This window comes from Rhipicephalus microplus, unplaced genomic scaffold (assembly GCF_043290135.1).
Source record: "Rhipicephalus microplus isolate Deutch F79 unplaced genomic scaffold, USDA_Rmic scaffold_132, whole genome shotgun sequence".
Lineage (NCBI taxonomy): Eukaryota > Metazoa > Arthropoda > Arachnida > Ixodida > Ixodidae > Rhipicephalus > Rhipicephalus microplus.
The window spans coordinates 379,629-402,519 of NW_027464704.1; the positions used below are offsets into that span (position 1 = coordinate 379,629).

Consider the following 22,891-nt stretch of genomic DNA (forward strand, 5'->3'; position numbering starts at 1 on the left):
TCCGGCCGCCTCGGACGTTGGGCACTACGCCTCCAGGAATTCGACATACGCGTCGTCTACCGATCGGGGCGAAAGCACTCTGACGCAGATGCGCTTTCACGATCACCCGTGAAATCTGATGATACGGACATATCAGCCCTGGACCTTCCCCTCTCTGCCGTCAGCGTCACAGACATGCCATTCGAACAGCGGAAGGACCCTTGGATTGCCTCGCTCTTGAATATGCTTTCTGACGCATCAACTTCCGGTTACCCGCGTGCTCTTCGCCGCCAAGCAACGCATTTCGCCATACGGGATGGCCTGTTATACCGTCGCAACTATCAAGTGGCGGGTCGTAAATGGCTGCTAGTCATACCCAGCACCTCCACCACTTTGCAAGGGGGTTTAATAGCGACGCCAGGTGGTAGGCAGACAGCCGGTACGGAAAAAAATGCTCGGGCAGTCCAGCGTCTACAGCTCGTGCACCCGCTCGCGCTTCGCACTCAGCGATGGTCCCACTAGTCATTGCCTTGCGAATTCCCCACTATAATATATATATATATATATATATATATATATATATATATATATATATATATATATATATATATATATACGGCATGTTATCTTTTCACCCACTTTTCTTTCCTCATATTTACATTACAATTGGGTCTAATACCTTCCCCTGTACTTTCCTTGGCATTTATATATATATATATATATTATATATATATATATATATATATATATATATATATATATATATATATATATATATATATATATATATATATATATATATAAATAAATATATATATGCGCTCTAAGTTCTACATGAAACCTGTCTTTTTCATAAATAAATAATAAATAATGAAATATATATAAATTTACCTAGTTATTTCTTTCATTTGCTAGAATCGGCAAAATGTTAGCGTTGTGTTGTACGTCGCCTCAAATAACCCCGGAATCAAGGCCATTATTTTGCGCTGGAATATGCCTGAATGATTTTTTCTATAAAAAAAAGCTAAAGCTGCCACACATGCCAAATACAAAACACTCGCGCTCCGCTATACTCCAGCGCTTCCACGCGTTCTTTGATTGATACACGGCCGCGTTCGTTCGTCTCCGCATTGTGCAGGGCTTCACGCTGAATGATGGTCGCGTCAGCGGAGTGTTTCGATACGCGTCCATCGTATATAGCGTGAAGCCCTCTACAATAAACGAACGCAGCCGTGCATCAATCAAATAACGCTTCGAGGCGTACGTAGAGGCGCGCGAGCACGCGTCTATTTCATATCTGGCCTGTTTCGCGCGCTTTAGTCTTTTTTTTTTCGAAAAACAACAGCAACAGCCAGGCATATTCCAACGCTAATTAACTGCTTGATTCTGGGGTTATTTGAGGCAGCCTACAACATAAAGCCGATTAAAGCAGGAATAAAAAAGTTGGATAATTAGAGTTGATTGGTTTAGCTATGGAAAAAGATACAACGGTTGTATGTACATACGATTGCCACTATCATACAATAGGTAAAACGTTCCTAGAAACCATGGATTGATATATATATATATATATATATATATATATATATATATATATATATATATATATATATATATATATATATATATAAGGGAAAGAGGTGTATACCTAAGGGCTCGTTTTTCCGTGTTTTAACACAATATTAATGAGATATAACAGACAGTAATGCCAAGGAATGTACAGGGGAAGTTATTAGAACCAATGGAATGTAAATAAGAAAGAAAAGTGGGTGAAAAAATAACCAGCCGTGAGCAGGATATATATATATATATATATATATATATATATATATATATATATATAACGGGAATGGCTCCCGTTGATAAGCGCGCGTTTGCACTGGCATTGAAAGAAATAAAGGAGGCATTGGGAAACTATCGTGTTTTTAGCATTACCAGCGAGATGGCGCAATGAGCGCGCGTCGCCAGATCGTCAGGACGCGGCGGCGCGCTCTGCCGTCTCCCACGCCTACTGCGGGATGGACGACCATGCGTGCGCGCGCTTATTTCGCGGTAGGGGAATCGTACGCCGTGGGCTTTCACCGGAAAGATTATGTTGTAATTACCAGGCGCACAAACGTCACTGCACCCGCTGCACAGTCTCCGTTTGCGAAAAGGGCGCGCTTTTCCGACACAACGCAGTAACAACTGAGACGCTTATTCGCGTTCATCTGTACCTGTGAGTACATTTCGTGCGTCATTTATGGGCGAGAAACGCGGGGAACGTTTCGATCTGCTTGCAGTTTTTCGCGTGACCTTCCAATTTGTTGCTATCGCATTCATTGCTTCACCTCTGCGGCAAAGCTGCGACTTTTTTCCCCTTTGTTGCTTATCGTTCTGCATTTTCAAACTACGGCGTCTCTCATAATCATATGGTGGTTTTAGGACGTTAAACCCCACAAATCAATCAACCACCTTCCGTATTTCTTTGTAATTGATATGTGGGGTTTAACGTCCCAAAACCACCATATGATTATGAGAGACGCCGTAGTGGAGGGCTCCGGAGATTTCGACTACCTGTATTTCTTTGTAGCTGTATTAATGACTTATTGTGTTAATGATCAATACTGATTGATAACGATTGATTGAAAGACGGGCGATAGTGGCGCAGTGCCCTCGTGGCGGCAAGACAACAGGTGCTGTTCAGACGTCATAAGCCGATGCCTACTTTGCGCGCAGAGTCCACCCTTGTCGCTGTCCGGCATGCAGACGTGAGAAACTCGACGGCGGAGATAACATGCTTTTAGTTGCGCCGGAGATAAACGCGAGCACACACCCGCATCGCGCAGCCGGAGGACGCTCTACAAAGAGATAAAGAGGCTAAAAGAAAGGGAGCGATAAGCCGCATCGCATCGTGCGACAAAACCTATACCTCGTCTTGCAAGACAGTGGTAAAGAGTTGCTACAACAGTTTTTTCAGCGTAGTTAGAAAAAAAAAAAGAAACACTGCCGATCGGTAGCCGAGGCTTCTGAGATCACGCAAGAAAAGCATTACAGCGAAGCACACGGTCGGTAGTTTGCAATTATTTGTCATTGTCGGTTCGTAAGCCCTAACAAAAAAAAAGTGCCTAATGCCGTGACGCGCGTGACGTAACTTCTCGGCCCCTGTACCATCCCTTTCCTGCTTAGCTTAGAAAGAAAGGAATTTCCTGCTTATACAGTAAGCGATTGCAACGCGCGACGAATCTCTTTTAGCTCTCCTCGTATACAATGAACAGATTCTTAGAATTTTCGCGAAAGTAGATCCGTGGGGCAACGAACTTATTCATCGAAGCCATTTCGATGGATACCTGTAAAAGTGCCAAGTGGCCGCTTTAACAAAAGCGGCTTTAGCCTCCAACTCCGTTCCACACTTAACGATTCAATTCCACGGCGAACTCGATTCCACAATTTGGTCGCTCGATTCTCAAGTGTCCCGGTATACCGAAGGGCTTCCTTTCCGGCACGTTGGTGATTCATAAATGCAGCATGTCTACTTGCACGACGCACATAAAAAAACTGCAACATAAGACATCGTCTCTAAAGAAAAAAAAAAAAAGCTGCAAGATGAACTCTTCGGCAAAGCGCAGACGTTTCTTGTGTGTGAACATTGTTTATGACGTGGGAACGATGCTTTTGTGAACGAAAGTTCCCTTGCGTGAACGTCGCATTACGTTATCGCTATTGATACTTGCCCAAGCCTACAACTGAGCCATGTTCGCCACATCCGTGTAAGGAGCCTCCAGATAGCTGTTCCGAGGCCCACCCGACCTCGCCCGCTGTATATATGTCGACCGTACCACCGTTCAATGTTGGACTTTGTACACGAGGAAAATCTATAAGTGTACTTTTGATGCCACACCTTATTGTGCGCCTCAAGGCAGGCTCGCGCCTTCCACACCCCCAAGCCCTAAAAAAAAAAAAACATGTTGCAAGTATGTAAGAAAACAGGAGTGCAGGAGCCAACCACTCGATAAACCTATTTACCTTAAAAATACACAGAGAGACAAACACACACGTAGGTTATTCCAGCTGTTTGTAACATATCCCTCTAACAAAAGACTAACCTTGCAAGTGTTAGTTACCCAAGTGCATCATTCCGTTTCCCGACGTGCGCGGTACTTATTCGATAAAGGAAGATAGTTTAAAAGTCTCGAAATAGTTTTACATGCTCGCGCTGTCGCTGCACACGTGCAAGCCTTGCAAAGCACGGAAGTACGAACGATTGTGAGTTACCACCCTGTTTGCGCACATCCCAACCCCCCCCCCCCCATATATATATATATATATATATATATATATATATATATATATATATATATATATATATATATATATATATATATATATATATATATATATTGTTACGGAGCTCGCAAACACACGGAAGAGAGGAATGAGCGTATTTCCTATATTTACATGCCAAAGTGACGCTTCAGAGCTGCCAGTCTCTCGCGCGGCGAGTCCACTTCTTTTTCATCGAACTGTTGTCCACGACGGTAGAGCCATGCCCACTGCCTCGTAATATCACCCCCGGCGAACAAAGCGCCGTCACGGCGCCCCTAAGTCAATCAGGACTGGCAGTATAGTAGGGCTTTAGGCGCGACACATGAACAACATCAGTAGATGGTGTAGCAGAGGATGAGTGCGGTTGAACGGGAGTGATGAGGTAGTCGACGTCGGTGACCTTGTGGAGAACTTTGTAGGGTCCTGTGTATCGTGGGAGGAGCTTCTCGCACAAACCTTCACGTCGATACGGCGTCCAGAGTAGGACAAGAGAGTCATCAGGGTAGTCAACGTCGCGGTGCGAGTCATCGTAGCGGACTTTTTGTGCGGCCTGAGAAGCACTGAGCCGAGTGTGCGCGATTTGGCGAGCGACGCGGGCTCGAGAAGCAGCGTCCTGCGCATACACCGTTGGTTGGATAGTAGCAGAAGGAAGGAGTGTGTCGAATGGCAACGCAGGGTTGCAGCCGTACAAAAGAAAGAATGGAGAGTAGCCGGCGGTGTCATGTCTTGACGAATTATATGCAAATGTAACGTAGGGGAGCATTGCGTCCCAGTCACGGTGGTCAGCAGAGACGTACATAGACAACATGTCTGTAAGAGTTCGGTTGAGACGCTCCGTGAGACCGTTAGTCTGGGGATGGTAGGCAGTAGTAAGGTGATGTTCGGTAGAGCAGCTCCGGAGGATTTCGTCGATAACTTTTGCGAGGAAGCAGCGGCCCCGATCCGTCAAAAGCTGGCGCGGAGCTCCATGCCGCAGAATGACGTCATTTAGGAGAAAGTCTGCGACGTCTGTAGCGCAGCTAGTTGGCAATGCACGAGTTATCGCGTATCTGGTCGCATAGTCGGTTGCGACAGCGATCCACTTGTTGCCTGACACGGACGTCGGGAAAGGTCCGAGCAAGTCGAGGCCGATGCGGAAGAATGGTTCCGGGGGAATGTCGATAGGTTGGAGCAGGCCAGCCGGACGGAGAGCAGGACGTTTCCGACGCTGGCAGCGCTCGCAAGCAGCGACATAACGGCGCACAAATTTATACATGCCAGGCCAAAAGAACCGTTGCCGCACGCGGTGATAGGTGCGTGAAAAACCCAGGTGTCCCGCCGTCGGTGCGTCATGCAGATGTTGAAGAATAGTGGCACGCATGTGTTGGGGAATAACTAACAAATATTCCGGGCCATCAGACTTCATGTTGCGACGATACAGAATGTCGTTGCGAAGGACATATTGACGGAGAGAAGGGTCGGAATGTCCTGAAGATACTCGCTGAATGACCTTCTTGAGGGTTGCGTCCCGGCGCTGCTCTGTGCCGATGTCGTGCAAATCAGATATGGCGAGCACACAAGAATCGCCTTCATGGACAGCGAGGCTAGCAGGGTCCACCGGATAACGCGAGAGACAATCAGCATCTTGGTGCAACCTGCCCGACTTATAAATTACGTCGAAGTTATACTCCTGGAGACGTAGAGCCCAGCGACCTAGGCGACCAGTTGGGTCCTTGAGCGACGACAGCCAACACAGAGCGTGGTGGTCCGTAATAACTGAAAACTCGCGGCCATACAAGTAGGGGCGAAATTTCGCTACAGCCCAGACCAACGCAAGACACTCGCGCTCTGTTATCGAATAGTTTCGCTCAGATGTGGAGAGAAGGCGGCTGGCATACGCAATAACACGCGTTTGGCCTCCCTGGTGTTGAGCGAGGACGGCGCCGATTCCGTGAGCACTGGCGTCTGTGCGTACTTCAGTCGTCGCAGACGGGTCAAAGTGAGCCAGTATTGGTGGTGAAATGAGCAGGTCGATCAGCGTGGAAAACGCAGCTGCTTGGTCTTGGCCCCACGAGAAGGGCACGTTCTTTTTGAGAAGATCAGTTAGTGGTCGTGCAATTGTAGCGAAATCGCGTATAAAGCGGCGGAAGTACGAGCATAAGCCCACAAAACTCCGAACATCTTTGGTTGAAGAAGGCAGAGGGAAATTCTTGACAGCGCTAATCTTGTCAGGGTCAGGTCGGACGCCAGCAGCACTTACAAGATGACCAAGGATCGTGATTTGTTGTCGGCCGAAATTGCACTTTTTCGAGTTCAGCTGGAGTCCTGCTCGACGAAAAACGGCTAAAATGGTCGACAAACGAGTTAAGTGAGTTTCAAATGTTGGGGAAAAAACAATCACATCGTCGAGGTAGCAAAGACAGATGGACCATTTATAACCACGAAGAAGAGAGTCCATCATGCGTTCGAACGTTGCCGGGGCGTTGCACAGCCCAAAAGGCATAACCTTGAACTGATAAAGGCCGTCCGGTGTGATGAAGGCAGTCTTTTCTCGGTCTAAGTCGTCGACAGAAATTTGCCAGTAGCCCGAACGCAGATCAATAGATGAGAAGTATCGCGCGCCATGAAGGCAATCAAGGGCGTCGTCGATTCGTGGCAGCGGATATACGTCTTTGCGGGTTATCTTGTTCAAGGCACGGTAGTCAACGCAAAATCTCCAGCTGCCATCCTTCTTTTTCACTAAAACAACAGGTGACGCCCATGGACTTGAAGAGGCCTCTATGACTCCTTTGGAGAGCATTTTCTCGACTTCTCGTTGTATGACCTGGCGTTCGGACTGGGAAACACGATACGGTCGCCGTCTAACAGGATTAGCATCGCCGGTATGTATTTGATGACGCACGAAGGACGTTTGCCCTAAAGGGCGGTCATCGAAGTCGAAAATATCTCGGTAGGTAGTCAGAACGTGGTGAAGTTGCGCCAACTGACAGGGCAGAAGATCAGGGGCGATCATCATCGTGATTTCGTCGCTAGGTGCGTTTGCTCGGCTGGCTGCAGTAGGGGACGAACAGTCTTCAGGGTCCAATGCCACGATGCTACATGCATCAAGTGGGGAAACGTGGGCTAACGAAATGCCTTGCGGGAGAACTTGGGTCGAACTACTGAAGTTAAGGAGCGGAAGCTGAACGTAGTTGTCCACAATAGTCACGATTGTATGCGGCACAGCAACACTTCGAGCCAAGAGCACATCCACCAATGGAGACACTATGTAGTCACCGTCAGGAAGAGCTGGTGATATCGTTAAGGCAATACACGTGGTGGCTTGCGGTGACAGCCGAACATAATCAACAGCGCACAAGCGGTGTGACGGTGAGGACGGCACAGGTCCAAGTCGAGGCAGTTCAAGTTGAAGAACGCCGGTTGCACAGTCGATGAGAGCAGCATGGGTGGACAAGAAATCTAAACCAAGAATTAGGTCATTTGGGCACTGCTCAATAACTGCAAAGAGAACAGATGTGGGGTGATCGGCGATAGTGATGCGTGCTGTGCACATTCCTGTGATGGCAAGACTTCTTCCGTCGGCGACACGAATAACGCCAGGGGCAGCCGGTGTGAGCACTTTCTTCAGGCGGCGACGAAGTCGGGCACTCATCACAGAAATATGCGCCCCAGTGTCAACAAGTGCAGAAACAGTCAGGCCGTCAACGTCGACGTCGATCAAATTTCGTCGTGTCGGCAGTACAAGGAGAGGATTTGAGGTCGGTACCGAGGATGCAGCTTCACCTCCAAGAGCTGCACCGCTTAGTTTCCCTGGTGAGAATTGAGCGGGGAGGTCGGGCGTCGTCGTAGAGGAGAAGGGGACGACGGTCGACGTCCTGGCGGCGAACGAGACTGGTGACGTCGAGGCGACGGTGAGCGGCTGTGCTGCGTATCAGGGGCATCGCAGGCGTAGGAATCGACGGGCAGAGGCCGGCGGTAGTTGTCGGCGATCGGCTCAGGAGGTTGGAAACGACGGTAGCTATCGGTGCGGCGAGCAGTGTTATACTGGTTTCGGGACGAAGACCAATGGTTGTGGCAATACCGTGCGACGTGACCTATGCGGCGGCAGTTAAAGCAGATCGGCCGATCATCCGCAGTTCTCCATTCGGCCGGATTGCGAGAGCGTGGATAAGACCTTTCTTGGGGTGGTGACCTGGGGCGAGGCGGCGACCTTGAACGGAAGCCAATTGGTCGAGACTGAGCAACGGCGCAGACATCGAAGCCCAAATTGCTCAGTTCTTCCCGCACAATCGACTGTACCAAGCAAACCTGAGGTACTTGCAAATCGACGTGGCCGTTGGCGGGAAGAGTAGGTGTAATTGCTTCGATTTCCCGCCGGACAATTCGCGTAATTTCAGACGCTGGTGAAGACTGCCGATGGGAGGACAGTCCATCTTCGCAGGAGGACGTCGCTGCGGTGTTCGGCAGTCGAGTAAATGATCTTGAAATCCGCCTGCTTTTGGCCAGTTCAAAACGCCGGCATTCCTCAATAATTTCGTCGACGGTCGCACAGTTCCGGCACATTAGCAGGTTGAACGCGTCGTCCGCTATGCCCTTGAGGACGTGGCCAACCTTGTCAGACTCCGACATGTCGTTGTCAACTTTACGACATAGAGCCAGCACGTCCTGTATATATGAGATATACGGCTCTGTGGACGTCTGAGCACGTATAGACAACTCCTTCTTTGCAGCCGCCTTTCGACCGATGGGCTTCCCAAATAAGTCGCGAAGCTTTTCCTTGAAGGTGTCCCAACTGCCGATCTCCTCCTCATGGTTCTCGTACCAGACTTTGGCCGTGCCTTTCAGGTAAAACAGCACATTGGCCAGCATAAGAGTCGGATCATACCGGTTGAGAGCACTGGTGCGTTCGTAGTCGGCTATCCAGTCGTCGACATCAACTTGGTCCGTACCGCAGAACGTTCCAGGATGCTTCGGATGCGTCAGCACGTACGTGGGTGGGGGTGGGGCCAGTGGAGGCGTTGCCGTGGATGGTGCGGGCGTCGCCGAAGCCGATGGAGAGGTGGCCGTGGGATCAGTCCCGTGTTCCATCACGGAAACTCCGATTTGACGACCACTGCGGAGCTCCGTTGTATGGCGCTTCGTTACCCAGCACTCCCACCAATTTGTTACGGAGCTCGCAAACACACGGAAGAGAGGAATGAGCGTATTTCCTATATTTACATGCCAAAGTGACGCTTCAGAGCTGCCAGTCTCTCGCGCGGCGAGTCCACTTCTTTTTCATCGAACTGTTGTCCACGACGGTAGAGCCATGCCCACTGCCTCGTAATAATATATATATATATATATATATGGATGATGGTCGCGTCATATATATATATATATATATATATATATATATACATACACCCACGTCGACGACATGAGAGCTTCCGGGTAATTCACGACTCGCTGACGACTGCAGCCGTAGGCTGTCACCGAACCGAACCGGGCGGGCCGCGGTAATCGATTTTCCGACTCTCCTGATGTCGAAATTTCAGCAATACCGCAGCGCACAGACGCGCATGCGCACCGAAAAACGCGCCTTGTCCGCAACAATGCTATATATCCACCAGGTCCACAAGCTAACTTGTGCCAAGCGTTTAAAAAATGTAATATTACATCAGAAGCAAGCAAGTGAAATCGGTTGCATATTGTTGAAGACAGCCACCTCGCACACTACAGACAATGTTTTTAAATCAATTTATTTGTTAATTTGGATTATGTAACTAAACTGATTGATTTATGGGGTTTAACGTCTCAAAACCACCATTTGATTATGAGAGACGCCGTAGCGGAGGGCTTCGGAAATTTTGACCACCTGGGGTTCTTTAACGTGCACCCAAATCTGAGTACATGGGCATAAAACATTTTCGCCTCCATGGGAAATGCAGCCACCGCAGCCGGGAATCGAACCCGCGACCTGCGGGTCAGCAGCCGAGTACCTTAGCCACTAGACCGCCACGGCGGAGAAATATGTAACTAAACTGCCAAATATCAACTTTATAGGCAGGAAATAGGAATTAGAATGTTCGAGAGCGTCTTCGGAAACCCCCCACAGCATAGTTTACAACTGTTCGTGCTTTACGTCACAAAACCATTAATTGACACCGAGAGACGTATAGAAGAGAGGTATTCGGAAGTGCGGACCACTTGTGCTTTCTTAACGCACACCCAATTTTAAGTAAAACCCGGACGACTTACCCTTCGCCTCCATCAAAATGGGGCCACGGCGCTCGAGATTCGATACCGCGACCTTCCGGTCGGGGATCGGGCACATGTGAAACGTCAGATATATAGAAAAGTAGCGCTCCACAAACTCCCACTCTCTGCCCAGGAGAGTTTTTAAGTGCGCCAATAACTGCAGCGTACATTGCGTTTCAATAATAGCTTCTATACATAGTAGCTTCTATGCAGCATTTCACAACGATAAAGCTATTTTCTTTCTTCCAAAAACTTCGCATCGCGTTAACTTTGGACGTTTTCATTTTTCAGTAGCTTTTTAAAGGCTGTCCGGAAAATTGCTTCCAAAAAGCCTCGGCTTACTTCCTTTCTACGAAACGCGCCGTATTACAAAATGAAATTGAGCAGCACGTACCGCGTCGCCGCCAATTTCCGGGAACCTGACATTCTTCGATGGTCACATGCCATCAACGCTGCCTCGTGTAATAAACTTTAATAGAAGAAAGAAAGAAGCAAGCGAAAAAAAACGCAAATAATCTACAATAAAGTACGACCGGACTGTAGCCTTGACGGAGATTAATTGGCTCGAAAGACGTCGTCACAATAAATAAACAAAGCTTAAAAATAGCCGCGGGCGAAAACAGGGCCGGTGTATGCACCAATCGGGAAGAGCTTACGAGGCTTGCGTTGCTTCACTTTCATCAAAGTGGCCTTTAATTTGTTAACTAAAAAAAATAACACACCGAACGAAAGGAAGCGATGACTTACAACGGAGGACTTTCCATCGTATACATCGCGACATGTGTGACCTTGGATTCATCGCAGACGAGAAAGTTACATATACAGGCACAGACAGCCCCAAGTAAAACAGTTCAATGGATCTTCGCAGGCACAGGTGCCCCAAAAGTAAAACTGAGCCCACGAGCTGTGGTCGAGATACGCAGACCTGCATGGCAGCGCGCTCTACGAGAGAAGTGGTTATTTATTTATTTATGAATCGAAATGCGCCACAAGCGTCATCAATAATAATAATTATTTGGGTGTAACATCCCAAAACCACCGTACGATTATGAGAGATGCTGCAGTAGAGGGCTACAGAAATTTCGACACCATGGGTTCTCTGACGTGCAGTTAAATCTACAAGCTCACCGGCCCCACGCATTTTCAACTCCAACGAAAATGCAGCCGTTGGGATTCGATCTCGCGACCTACGGGTCAGCAGCCGAGTGCGTTAGCCACTATAGACCACCGTGACGTGTATAGTGGCGTAATTTCCGTTTGTAAATAAAGAACCACTTCCCTGATGACGAGTGATTAGTTCACGATTACTGATCAGTAATATATTCATCTATAGAGTTTCATGTTATAAAACCACTAGATGATTATGAGGGATGGCGTATGTGGAGGGCTTCCGAATCTTTGACCACACATGGCGCTCTTTAACAGTACACGATCCTCGGGCTTTCCGCCTGCCCCGCCATGCGACCGCTGCAACAGGGGATCGAACCCGCGAGTAACGGGTCGGCAGCCAAGAACCTTAACCAAAGGGCCACCGTGGCAGCTTCGTATGTTGATTTTACATAATCAAGCAGAAGAATTCGCAAGAACAACGACAATCCACAGGACAAACAGTTTTGCCAGAACGAAGTACGTCCTGCATGCGCTTACTTCGCTAAAAATATCTACACAACTTTTCCCGACGGCGCTCTGCAAGTTGAGAGAACCGAAGACGCATGCCTGCTATACCGCGCGAAAAAAAAGAAAGAGTGGTTCAGCTTACTGGCAATTTTTTCATCAGCCTCGCTGAAATAACAGCCGCTTTATTTATTATGAGACACAAAGAGTTGCCGGAAGTAAAATTGTTCGCTCTGCGAGAATGCCTTCCGTTCCTTTCCATTTTTTTTCGACAGCACAATCTTCTCAGCGCAGCCGTTTTCCAAAGTAAACACGGCGTCCATCACGTTTAGCGGGTCAGTGTGCGGCCGCAAATACGCTGTTAGGAATTATATGTCCGCAGTAAACTGGTAATATGGCACTAAAATGCGCACTGCACAATCGGAATGTTCCTCCCATTAACATTTTAGTGTATATAACTATGCAAACACGTTAACGACGCGAGCGAGCAAAAACAAAATCAGCCGGAAGCTGTCGTAATACTTGCGGAGCAACGCGAATTTGCGGACGCCCCACCTCCGCTGCATGCAGCCTTCTGGCCGTTCGACGCGCTTTCCGCACAGCCGCAACGCACGTGCCGCGACCCCTACCACACGTAAGCGGGAAACAATTAAGCCAATTGGCGACGCTCTTTCACCCCCCGCAGCGTCACCAATTGGCTCATTTGTTTCCCGCTTGCGTGCGCTTGGGTTCCCAGCACGTGCGTTGCGGCTGTGCGGGAAGCGCGTGGAACGGCCCTTCGCTCCAATGTCAAGAAACGCCGTTCCTTATCGAAGTTGGCACGTGAACACCAGTTTTTTGGTTTGCATCGGCAATATTTATTCTAATCAATCGCACTTTCTGCCGATGAATATCGCAGCAGTTTCGTAGAAATTAAAACAGTGCTTAACCGATCAACCTCCATCACTGATCCAACGTGGCGGACCACCAGTACGAATGGGGAATATGTTCGAGTTAGATAAACGTCTCTCTTGTGTTCCTGAGCACCCGAAACAATTTGTCGATTGAATATATTACATGCGACACAACATCTGAGCATGCAGCTATTGGTGCATTCAGACGACGGACTGAATCCCGATGTGGCGGGACGGACGGCGCGTCACGTGACCTCACATCAGCGATTCCCCTCGTCCGCGACTCGTCCGCGCGGCTCGCGGACGGATGAACGCAACCTGTTTCTCACATCGGGATTCTGGCGGGAGAAAGCCGATACTTCAGCGGATTAGCTCGGGGCTTCTGGCAACCAGTACACTTTTCGTCTGCTCGCGGCATGTCCTTCATGGCTCGCGGACAGCTATCTGCATGACTGGTCGGCATCATCTACGCTTGAGCATGATTTACTTAGTTTCCGGGGGCTTTGTTGCCAGGTGATTAAATACGCAGAAATCACTTTTGGTGGTTCGGGAAATGTCGCCGCCGTTGTTTGACATGCGAGATTCTTAGCCGTCATGATGATGAAATATTCTAACTTCTGCAACCGGCGACGTGCCGCTTCTAAAAAAGGATGGGAGACGCGTTCAGAAGTTCTACAAGTAGGGAACAGTGTAGTTGAAAGAACATTCTGCCAGCAACTCCCTTTTCTCCTGACAGAATAACACTCCTCGTTCATTTGTCACAACGCGACAGTCATCGCAGTCAAGCGTCGCTTCTTGTGGGCATCCATGTTGAATACTCTCAAACCGGTCTGCTTTCAGCGGGCGCAGGTGAGTGGCGAACCTGCTGTCGAGGGTAATCCGGCTGTTTTCTCCTAGGACACCGTCCGTCGTGTGGATGCGCCTGCAGGCGGATCATCCGCGGATTAGCCGTCCACGTCCACGACAAATCCGGATTCGGTCCGTCGTCTGAATGCACCATATACGGCGCACCGCATAGGTGAGTCCATTAACTTAACAACTATCGCCGCCGACATCAGAACGCCTTTTCCTTCAAAGATTGGAAAAGTTGGCGGAGTAGGAGAGGGGAAGAGATTAGGGAAGGTAAAAAAAATGGTAGAGATGGAAGGCCGGGAGGTTGGAAAGGCAGGGAAGAAAACTGTTTAGACGTTGATCGCCATCTGAGGACCAGTAACGCGGGGAAGGACGCAACGTCTTACGCTTGCAAGGTGAAAAAGAATATAAAATGAACGAAAACAAACCAACATCGGCCACAAAAAGAAAAAGAAAAGTACACAAAGAAGCGAAAGAGACAGGGAAAGATAATATATAAAGATAAAGAATAGCAGTTAAAGGTAAGGAGATAGATAGATAGATAACGAAATAACAAGAAGAGAGATAGAGGTGAACAAAGATGTAAACAAAGCGGGAAAGAAGCATGGAAGAAAAGAAGAGAGACGGACAAATATGAACGTTACGAAACACGACCGACAGTGTGCAAGACGAAATAGTTCCTGAAAGGTCAAAGCATCCACTCAGCCGTTCTATTTCTTGGAATCACGGTGAACCGTATGCAAGCGTCTCTAGAGATGCGCCTTTCCTGTACAGCTTCTCGTGTTTCCGTTCTTTTTTTTTTCTCTTCCTTGTATCTATGCATCTGATCAATGGTCCAGATTATACGCATTCATAGTTGTCATGGGTGTTCGAGAACGGAACGGATCTGATCTATCTATCTATCTATCTATCTATCTATCTATCTATCTATCTATCTATCTATCTATCTATCTATCTATCTATCTATCTATCTATCTATCTATCTATCTATCTATCTATCTATCTATCCGTCCATCCATCCATCCATCCATCCATCCATCCATCCATCCATCCATCTATCCATCTATCTATTTATCTATATTTGCGTGTGTGTGTGCGTGTGTGTGTGTGCGTGCATGCGTAAGTGCGTGCATGGAGACTGTAGATGCGCAGCGAGCGAGTGCCCCAGTACTAATTAGAAATACGTTCGAATTCGGAATACAAACCTGGGCGTCGGTGTTGCTTTTGTGCATATAAACGATTGATTGATTATAGCGCGAGAGGCACAGCACGCTGTATAGCTGTAAACAGCGTTTGATCGTCTCTGGAAACGCACCCTTTTACAGCGAAAGCTGCTATGAGATCACAAGGGTCGCGTGCGCCGTAATTGTCCGCCGCCGCCGGTGTCCGTAACCATTACCGCGCGAAACAAGACAAAAAGCCAGGACCATAAAAAACACCAAGGTCACGGTGGTATTCGAACCGGGGTCTCCTGTGTGCTAGCCCAGTGTTCCACCACTGAGCGACATCGGAGCTAGAAACTCCGTTGCAGACTAGTCTATAGCCATGGCTTCTTGCCGACAAAGGAATCGCGTTAATATGAGTAATAGGGCGTTTTAGAACAGCCAAGGAACAATCAGGCGTCAAACAATGCGAATTGCGTTACGCTATAGTGGGTCGTCGAATGATCCAACCCATTACCAAAGCTTCAGGCACAGCGCTTCACCGTAGTCAGCCACAGCATCTTGAAATTGCACATGATTCTTTGCAGGTGTGTAGCGGTTAGAACCCTTCTCCGAAGGAAGACGAAGCATGGCATAGTGCATGCCTGCCTATACTGCACAAAAATATGATTATTCATGGCGTTGTAAGTACCCTGCAAGTGTACGCGTAGCAGTTACACAAACAGTGTTAAAAAATCAGAACATACCTACGAGGTGAATGACGACGAATGGGGCGAAGCACGGACGGACGAACGCACAAACGGACGCTTCGCCCCACTCATCATCATTCACTCCGCGGATATGCCGTGAAACCGTTTTTATTGACATGCAATGCAATGCAACTGGCTACTACGATGACACGGGACAAACGACTCACGGCGCAAGGAGCTTCGCCCTTAAAAGGGCTCTGAAAGGCCACTCTTCCAGCTTTCGCTGTGACTGTGATGCGCGTTCCGCACAGGCCCGGCGGTTTATACTGTTTCCGTTCCTTAATTTATTACGTTTCCTCCTTCCTTCATTCCTTTGCTCAATCGCCCGGATAATACACCTTTATAGCTCCGATGCCATGGGGCGTTCTGGTACGAACATTCTGTATCTCCCTTTCTTGCTTTTGCTGATCGAAGAGCCAGGGTAGTGGGCCAGTTGGTTGTACATAGTGCTGATTGATTGATTGATATGTGGGGTTTAACGTCCCAAAACCACCATATGATTATGAGAGACGCCGTAGTGGAGGGCTCCGGAAATTTCGACCACCTGGGGTTCTTTAACGTGCACCCAAATCTGAGTACGTGGGCCTACAACATTGACGCCTCCATCGGAAATGCAGCCAGGATTCGAACCCGCGACCTGCGGGTCAGCAGCCGAGTACCTTAGCCACTAGACCACCGCGGCGGGGCGGTTGTACATAGTGCGAAGTGTTCGCGAGCAACAATGAAACAAAGTCGACAAAGAACAGAACGGCACAACGCAAGCGCTCTTGTGTCGTGCCGTTTCGTTCTTCGACGATTTTGTTTCATTGTAGCGCGCAAAAAGAATAATTTTGCTATTTACTTTTCATTCAGTTTTTATTATCTTATACTTTTTTTTCTATCTATTAAGTGCATTAGATGCCTCACCAAACACTAAAATTGATCGGCAGCGGCGTAATCAAGTGATTCGGAAGACTATCACGTGACATCACCAGATGACGTTATCGCGACGACACAACTTCGAAATTTGTTACGTCTCTATGACGTCACCATCAGTTTAATAGAGCACGACGTGACGTGACTTCACACGATGAGGTCATCACAAGGCATCGTACCTTGGTGACAGGTGGACCGATCACGGAAGCAGTGCAAAGCCAGGTAGTGTGCAGAAAGTTTGCAATGCCTCCAATTTTGGAGGCCATGCAAAACTGCGTCAGGTGCAGAAGGCTTTCGAAGTGGGGGGTGGGGGCGAGAGAGGATTGGCACTTCGAGCTGTGAAGAAAACAAAGAACGCGACTGTAGCCTTTGAGTTGCCTTAGGCGAAGGCTTACCCGGTTAGTTTTTATGCCATTAGTTTTCCTTATTATACCTTCGTTGCGCCTTCTCCCATCTCCGTACCATTACTTCCTTTTCATGACCCCCTCCTCCCCCCACCTCTAGCTGCACCCATGTATGTCCCAACCTTCCCCATGCGTAATAATATGTGGGGTTTAGGTCCCGAAACCCCAATATGTTTATCAAGCGCGCCGTACAAAGAGGAGGGCTCAGAAAATTACGACCATCGGTGCCCTCTAGCGTCGCACAGCACACACGGGCCTCAACCATTTCACCTCCATCGAAATACGACCGCCGGAGCCCAGGATCGAACTCGGCCGCGATCTTCGGGTCTGCAGCCGAGTTCTTTCACAAGCTGTACACTAATGGCCTGCCCACACATACGCGTTGCAGCGTGTCAGCGCGTAGCTCTTTGACGCGGCAACGCGCCCTCTCTCATCGCACCCTCTCTCATATCTTCGCGTAGCGCTCTTTCTTTCATAGAGAGAGAGGGCACGCGCTACGCGAAGCTACGCTCCTTCTCTCCCCGTTTATAAGGAGAGTGCGGCGCCGCGTCCAAAACCGACGCACTGACACGCTCCGACGCGTACGTGTGGGCAGGCCTTTACTCGACGATTTGGTATAAACGCTGTTGACGGGACGACAGCGGTACTGTATGGAGAAGCTATAGCTTATCGTAGTCTTAAAGGCGAGAGAGAGAGAGAGAGAGAGAGAATTTATTAGAAGGCAGATAGGTCGGCCTTAGTCTTAAGAAAGCTCAATTCAGGACATAGCGAGCGAGTCGACTGATGATAAAGGGGGGAACTTACGCGGAAAGGAAGTTTGTTTCACCCGACCGAAACGCGAAGTAAAAAAAAAGAAAGAGAGAAAGAGAATCAATACAGATGTAGTTAAATAGGGCTGGTAAACGTTCTCAACTCATGACGAGCAACTTATTGCGGCAACTAAAGCCGGAAAGCGGTCGTCCACTTTTGGCAAAGGGTTAGACGGAGCGACTAAATTCATTCCGCGAAATGGAAATAGCTCACGTAGGGAAGCGTAAGATCATTGGGAAATGCCTTCGTTTGCAAAGCGATGGATTCATGCATAGCCGTAGATAAAGGAAGTCTGAAGCGACATACCCGGTGGAAACGTATAGTACGAGGCAGCAAGATGGCAAATTGGGCCAGTTGGATTACGTTTTGTTGAAAATTTTGTTGAAGCGCACTAAAAAAACGGACGAAATGTATCCGCTTCAAATACATTTTCTGATTAATAAACCTTCAGTTGTGAGAGCAAGCGCTGTCCTTGTGAGCCTCTTCCGTTCGTCCGTTTTTTTTTTTTTAGTGCGCTTCTGTGTTGTATAAAAGGAGAGACGGTTAGCACTCCCCTTGATAGTGCGCTTCAACAAAATTTTCAAGTATAGTACGAGGTTTTCCTCTCGCATTTACGCTTTAATCTCGATTCATTTTCTTTCTCCATTTAACTTATTCATTATTTATTCATTTGGCTAAACACCTTAATTCTCGTTTCTAGATATTACGCAACACACTACCTTTTACTTTTATTCATATATTAACGGGGGAAACACGTTAAATCACGTTTATAGATATTCCGTAACGCACGCGCAGTGGCATAGGGAGAGCGCACGATGACGACATCCCATGGAATTGATGGCGTACTAACACACACACACACACACACACACACACACACACACACACACACACACACACACACACACACACACACACACACACACACACACACACACACACACACACACACACACACACACACACACACACTGAATATAGTTGGCCTAATCTCGTTACGAAACGGACAGGAAAGAAAGGCAGTGGTATAATTGAGTTCGCTGTAATGCGGGATTTCGCAATGGCCGTCCACCACAGCGAGGTATGGGCGAACGAAGCCGAAAAGCTAGGACGCACTGGAATGCAATATGCATGTGGGTTATGGCGAGACGGACGTGATCCGACCTGACCGCTGCATGAAGGTCCCTTCTATACCTTCCATTTTATTTTATTTAGTTATCTTAACGCAAAAAATCAAGTATAGAAAGAATGCGCGAAACAGTCAATTTATAGGGAATTTTTTAAAGAGGCAATGCTCCTATAAAGGCGTGGGTCTGTCCATCCCTTTTATGTATGTACGTGACCGCCTATGGTTCCCCCTTTGGAAGCTGCCCGATACTTCGTCCTTGAAAACATCCCACTACGCCCCATCACCGATCCACCACTTCACCGACCATAAAGCAAATACTGCTGAGAAGTAGCCAATATGAAATGCAAGATGGTCGTGTACTTGTATCCAGGTGCGCGTTAAAGAACCATAGATTGTCCCACTGTGTCTATCCCTTGTTTCTACGTGACTATATAGTTCCACCTTTGCAAAATGCCCACTACTTCGTCCTCGCAAACATCCACCCCATCACCGATCCATCACTTCACCGACCATAAAGCCGTTATAATAAAGAGGGAACGGAAGCGACGTATAGCTATTCCACTTACCAATAATATAATTTCTCGTACAAATATATACAGTGTTTGTCACGTCTTTGATGATAGTGGGCGATATTCACGGATGGTTCACGGTTTAGCGATGAAACCCTTCAGCACTTCGCCCCACCGTCATCATTAACTCCCTGGATATACTGAGTTTTTTTTACCTGGTTTTTACCATTATCTTGGATTCCGTATGGTGGTCACGGGCAAAAAAAAAAAAAATGCCGCTCAAAATATCATGACAAAAAACTTTAAAACTAACGTCTCTATATATGTGTAATTTTCTCAAAATATTTGACTGAAATAGATTTTTAGCAAACGCCGTGGTCGAAACAGTTGGCGTGGAATATTATATATATATATATATATATATATATATATATATATATATATATATATATATATATATATATATATATATATATATATATATAGAGAGAGAGAGAGAGAGAGAGAGAGAGAGAGAGAGAGAGAGAGAGGTGTATACTTGAGGGCTCGTATTTTCCGTGTTTTGACACGATGTTGATGAGATCTAACAGACAATAATGCCAAGGAAAGTATAGGGGAAGTTATTAGACCAAATTGTAACGTAAATGTGAAGATATAAAAGTGGGTGAAAAGATAACTTGCCGTGGGCAGGAACCGAACCTGCGACCTTCAATATATATATATATATATATATATATATATATATATATATATATATATATATATATATATATATATATATATATATATATATATATAATTTCTGCAGCCCGTTAGGGAGCCCGACGCAGCGCCGCAGCAAAAAAAAAAAAGCGATGACATTACTGGTGACGTTGCCCTCCTCCTTTTCCTCCTCACCAATAGTTCACTCTTGCATCCCTTACTATACTAAACAAGACTGTGCTATGCTCTACCTCCTCCGTTACACCCTTTTTACTTCCCTTTCCCACCACAGCTGTCTAAACCCTCTGATGCCCTCCCCCTTCCCGTTTACCTCCTCCCCACTCTTAGGTCCCTTCTCACTAAATGCTATACTATACATGCTGTCTCTGTGTATGCTTCTTTGTATCTCTTCTCTCGTTTTCTTGCCTCCTACACACCGGACAAATCAGCGCACGTTCTCTGAGAAGGAAGCAGTAGATGAAGATGGCGCACAAAGCACGTGCCGGTTTTATGATGATACTTTCAAAAAACGCGTCCTTTTGTTCTCCAAGTAAGAACGGCAGTGAGTAAATCACAAAGCCCACCCTTCCGGCCCTCCATTTCCTTTGGGGACGCTTATCGCAGCAGATAACCGCCGCCGCTCGAACCTAGTCGAAGCGATCGCATCTTGTGTCGAACAGACGAAACCAAAGAGAAAGAAAACGCGCTCGCGAAGCGGTCGGAGTCCAGCGGAGATGTCAAGGTCGTATGGCGTCTTCAAACAGCCTTGGATTCCACCCTCCCCCACCTAACACACAACAGGAAGTGAGATAAATGCACTACCGTACAACAAACCAGCAGAGCTGCAGCGGATCGAGGCGCGATGGCAGGTTCAGTGAAAATGTAATAAAATAAACCATCGTGGCAGACGCACGCGGTAAGAGCGAGCGAAACGGCCAGCGCACGCCAAAGCCACATCTGTGCAACAGTTGCCTCCGCACCTACACGTACGAACGGCGGCCCCGGGAACTTGCAGTTAAAAAAAAATAAAAAGGAGAAGCGAAACTCGCCCAATACATACGTCGCCCGCTTAGTTAAGTGTCAATACGACATCTGGCTTTGTCCGGTGTGAGATTTTTAGACCTGCATTCACAAACCAACATTGTCTTTATCACGACTTACTCAAGTTTCTGTACTCTCATTGTGTTATAAAGAAAGCAAAAAAAAAAAACGGTAACTGGATAACTACATGTTTAGTTTGTGACTGCCGATGGGGAAAACCGATGAGAAAAACGAGAGATAAGGATGATTTGTGAACACCGTCCACAGATAAGGAATGCAGCGAACGCTTGCGTATCAGTAGATTAAAAAAAAAAAAAAAAGCGCGAGCCAAGAGATAGCAGACGACGCGGATGTTTGGAGGCTCGTAGCGCAGCAGTTTGCAACACCGCAGGGAGGGCGCTAAACCAAAGTCGGGGTGCCGTTTGTCGCGTTCGAAACGCGCGATGTTGACGCCGGTCTATAGCGCCGGCGGAACGTTTTGAATGAACCGTGCAAAGAGCAAATGAAGCGGCTCGCGTTTGAATCGCGCCCCAAAGTTACGAAAAGGCCCCGCGTGCACTACACAACACGGCTAGCAGAAGACCTCTCGACGCGACAAGTTTTCCTAGCGGCGCCAAGCGGGCGCGCACAACACAGGCGTTATTTGGACGGCAGGAAACACAGTTGGCAGCCACGGCTCCGCCACTCACCGTTCTTGAGTTCGTGAGTAACGGTCAAGGTTTCTGGTGCAGTTGCCGGGCCCGCGTCGCCCACGGTTTCACTGCACGTCGCCATCGGGAGCCGCAAAGGAAAGGGTCTTTCAGGTGGTTTCGGGCCGACGGTTCGAGGGACCCCGCGGTACACACACACACACGCGCACACACTTTCTCGTTTATGTTTGTTTTGTAGCTCACTCTCTCTCGCACGTACGGACAGGCCCTAGTAGTGGCGCCGACACCCCACCCCCACGCACTCTTCGAGCAGCTACGGGGGAACGAGGCGGGTTGGCGCCAACACCTACTCGAAAAGACCCATTGCGCCTCCGGCATCCGCAAACGGGAAACTCGGTCACCGAGCTTCGCCATCCGGCGGGAAGAGGGCGCTAGCTGCCGAGTTTCACCTACGCGGTAGTTTTGAACTGTACCATTGTGCGGTCGCTACAGAACCGTCGCTGAAACAGCTATGATGATGCACCAGCGTTGGAAGGCGCGACGTTTGCAAAGTCGCATTAGTGCTACCGGAAAACCACACGCAGGTAGTTTCGTTATTCACGCATACAGGCGTTTCATGCCACGTCGTCATCACACGGAAGTGTGTTAATTGCGACTTGTCGGTCAAGTCGCGATTCCGCCGTCGTGCAGCGTTAACAGATTCAGTCGATGTCGTCACGAGCGACCTATTTATAGTAGAGTACAACATTTGGTGATTTGGTTGGCATAGCTCAACGAGATATTTGTGGCGAAAACTGGCAACGAGGAGAAAGCGGGAAAAAAAAGGATGGGGAGCTACACTTTTAACTAGATTTTTTTTCCTCACGTCACCCCTAATACGTTTACTTTAAGAATTGCGCACGTATTGAGGGTGCAGCGCGTACAAACTACACACAGCACCATAAAAAGAAACTATCG

At 47.9% G+C, this 22,891-nt stretch overlaps 1 protein-coding gene and 1 non-coding gene across 2 annotated transcripts in view; one reads left to right on the forward strand and one right to left on the reverse strand.

The window, feature by feature from the left end:
* Positions 1-22,172, reverse strand: part of LOC142790838 (ribosomal protein S6 kinase alpha-5-like) — a 255,910-nt gene extending 233,738 nt beyond the window's left edge. Inside the window, exon 1 of the mRNA XM_075885362.1 lies at positions 21,974-22,172. Coding sequence (XP_075741477.1) covers positions 21,974-22,058 — 85 coding nt within the window. The 5' untranslated portion in view covers positions 22,059-22,172. The remainder of the gene's footprint in view (positions 1-21,973) is intronic.
* LOC119168801 (U6atac minor spliceosomal RNA) lies at positions 18,424-18,467 on the forward strand. Its single transcript, XR_005109490.1, has one exon. It is a non-coding gene; the product is annotated as a U6atac minor spliceosomal RNA (small nuclear RNA).
* Positions 22,173-22,891: the final 719 nt, after the last annotated feature.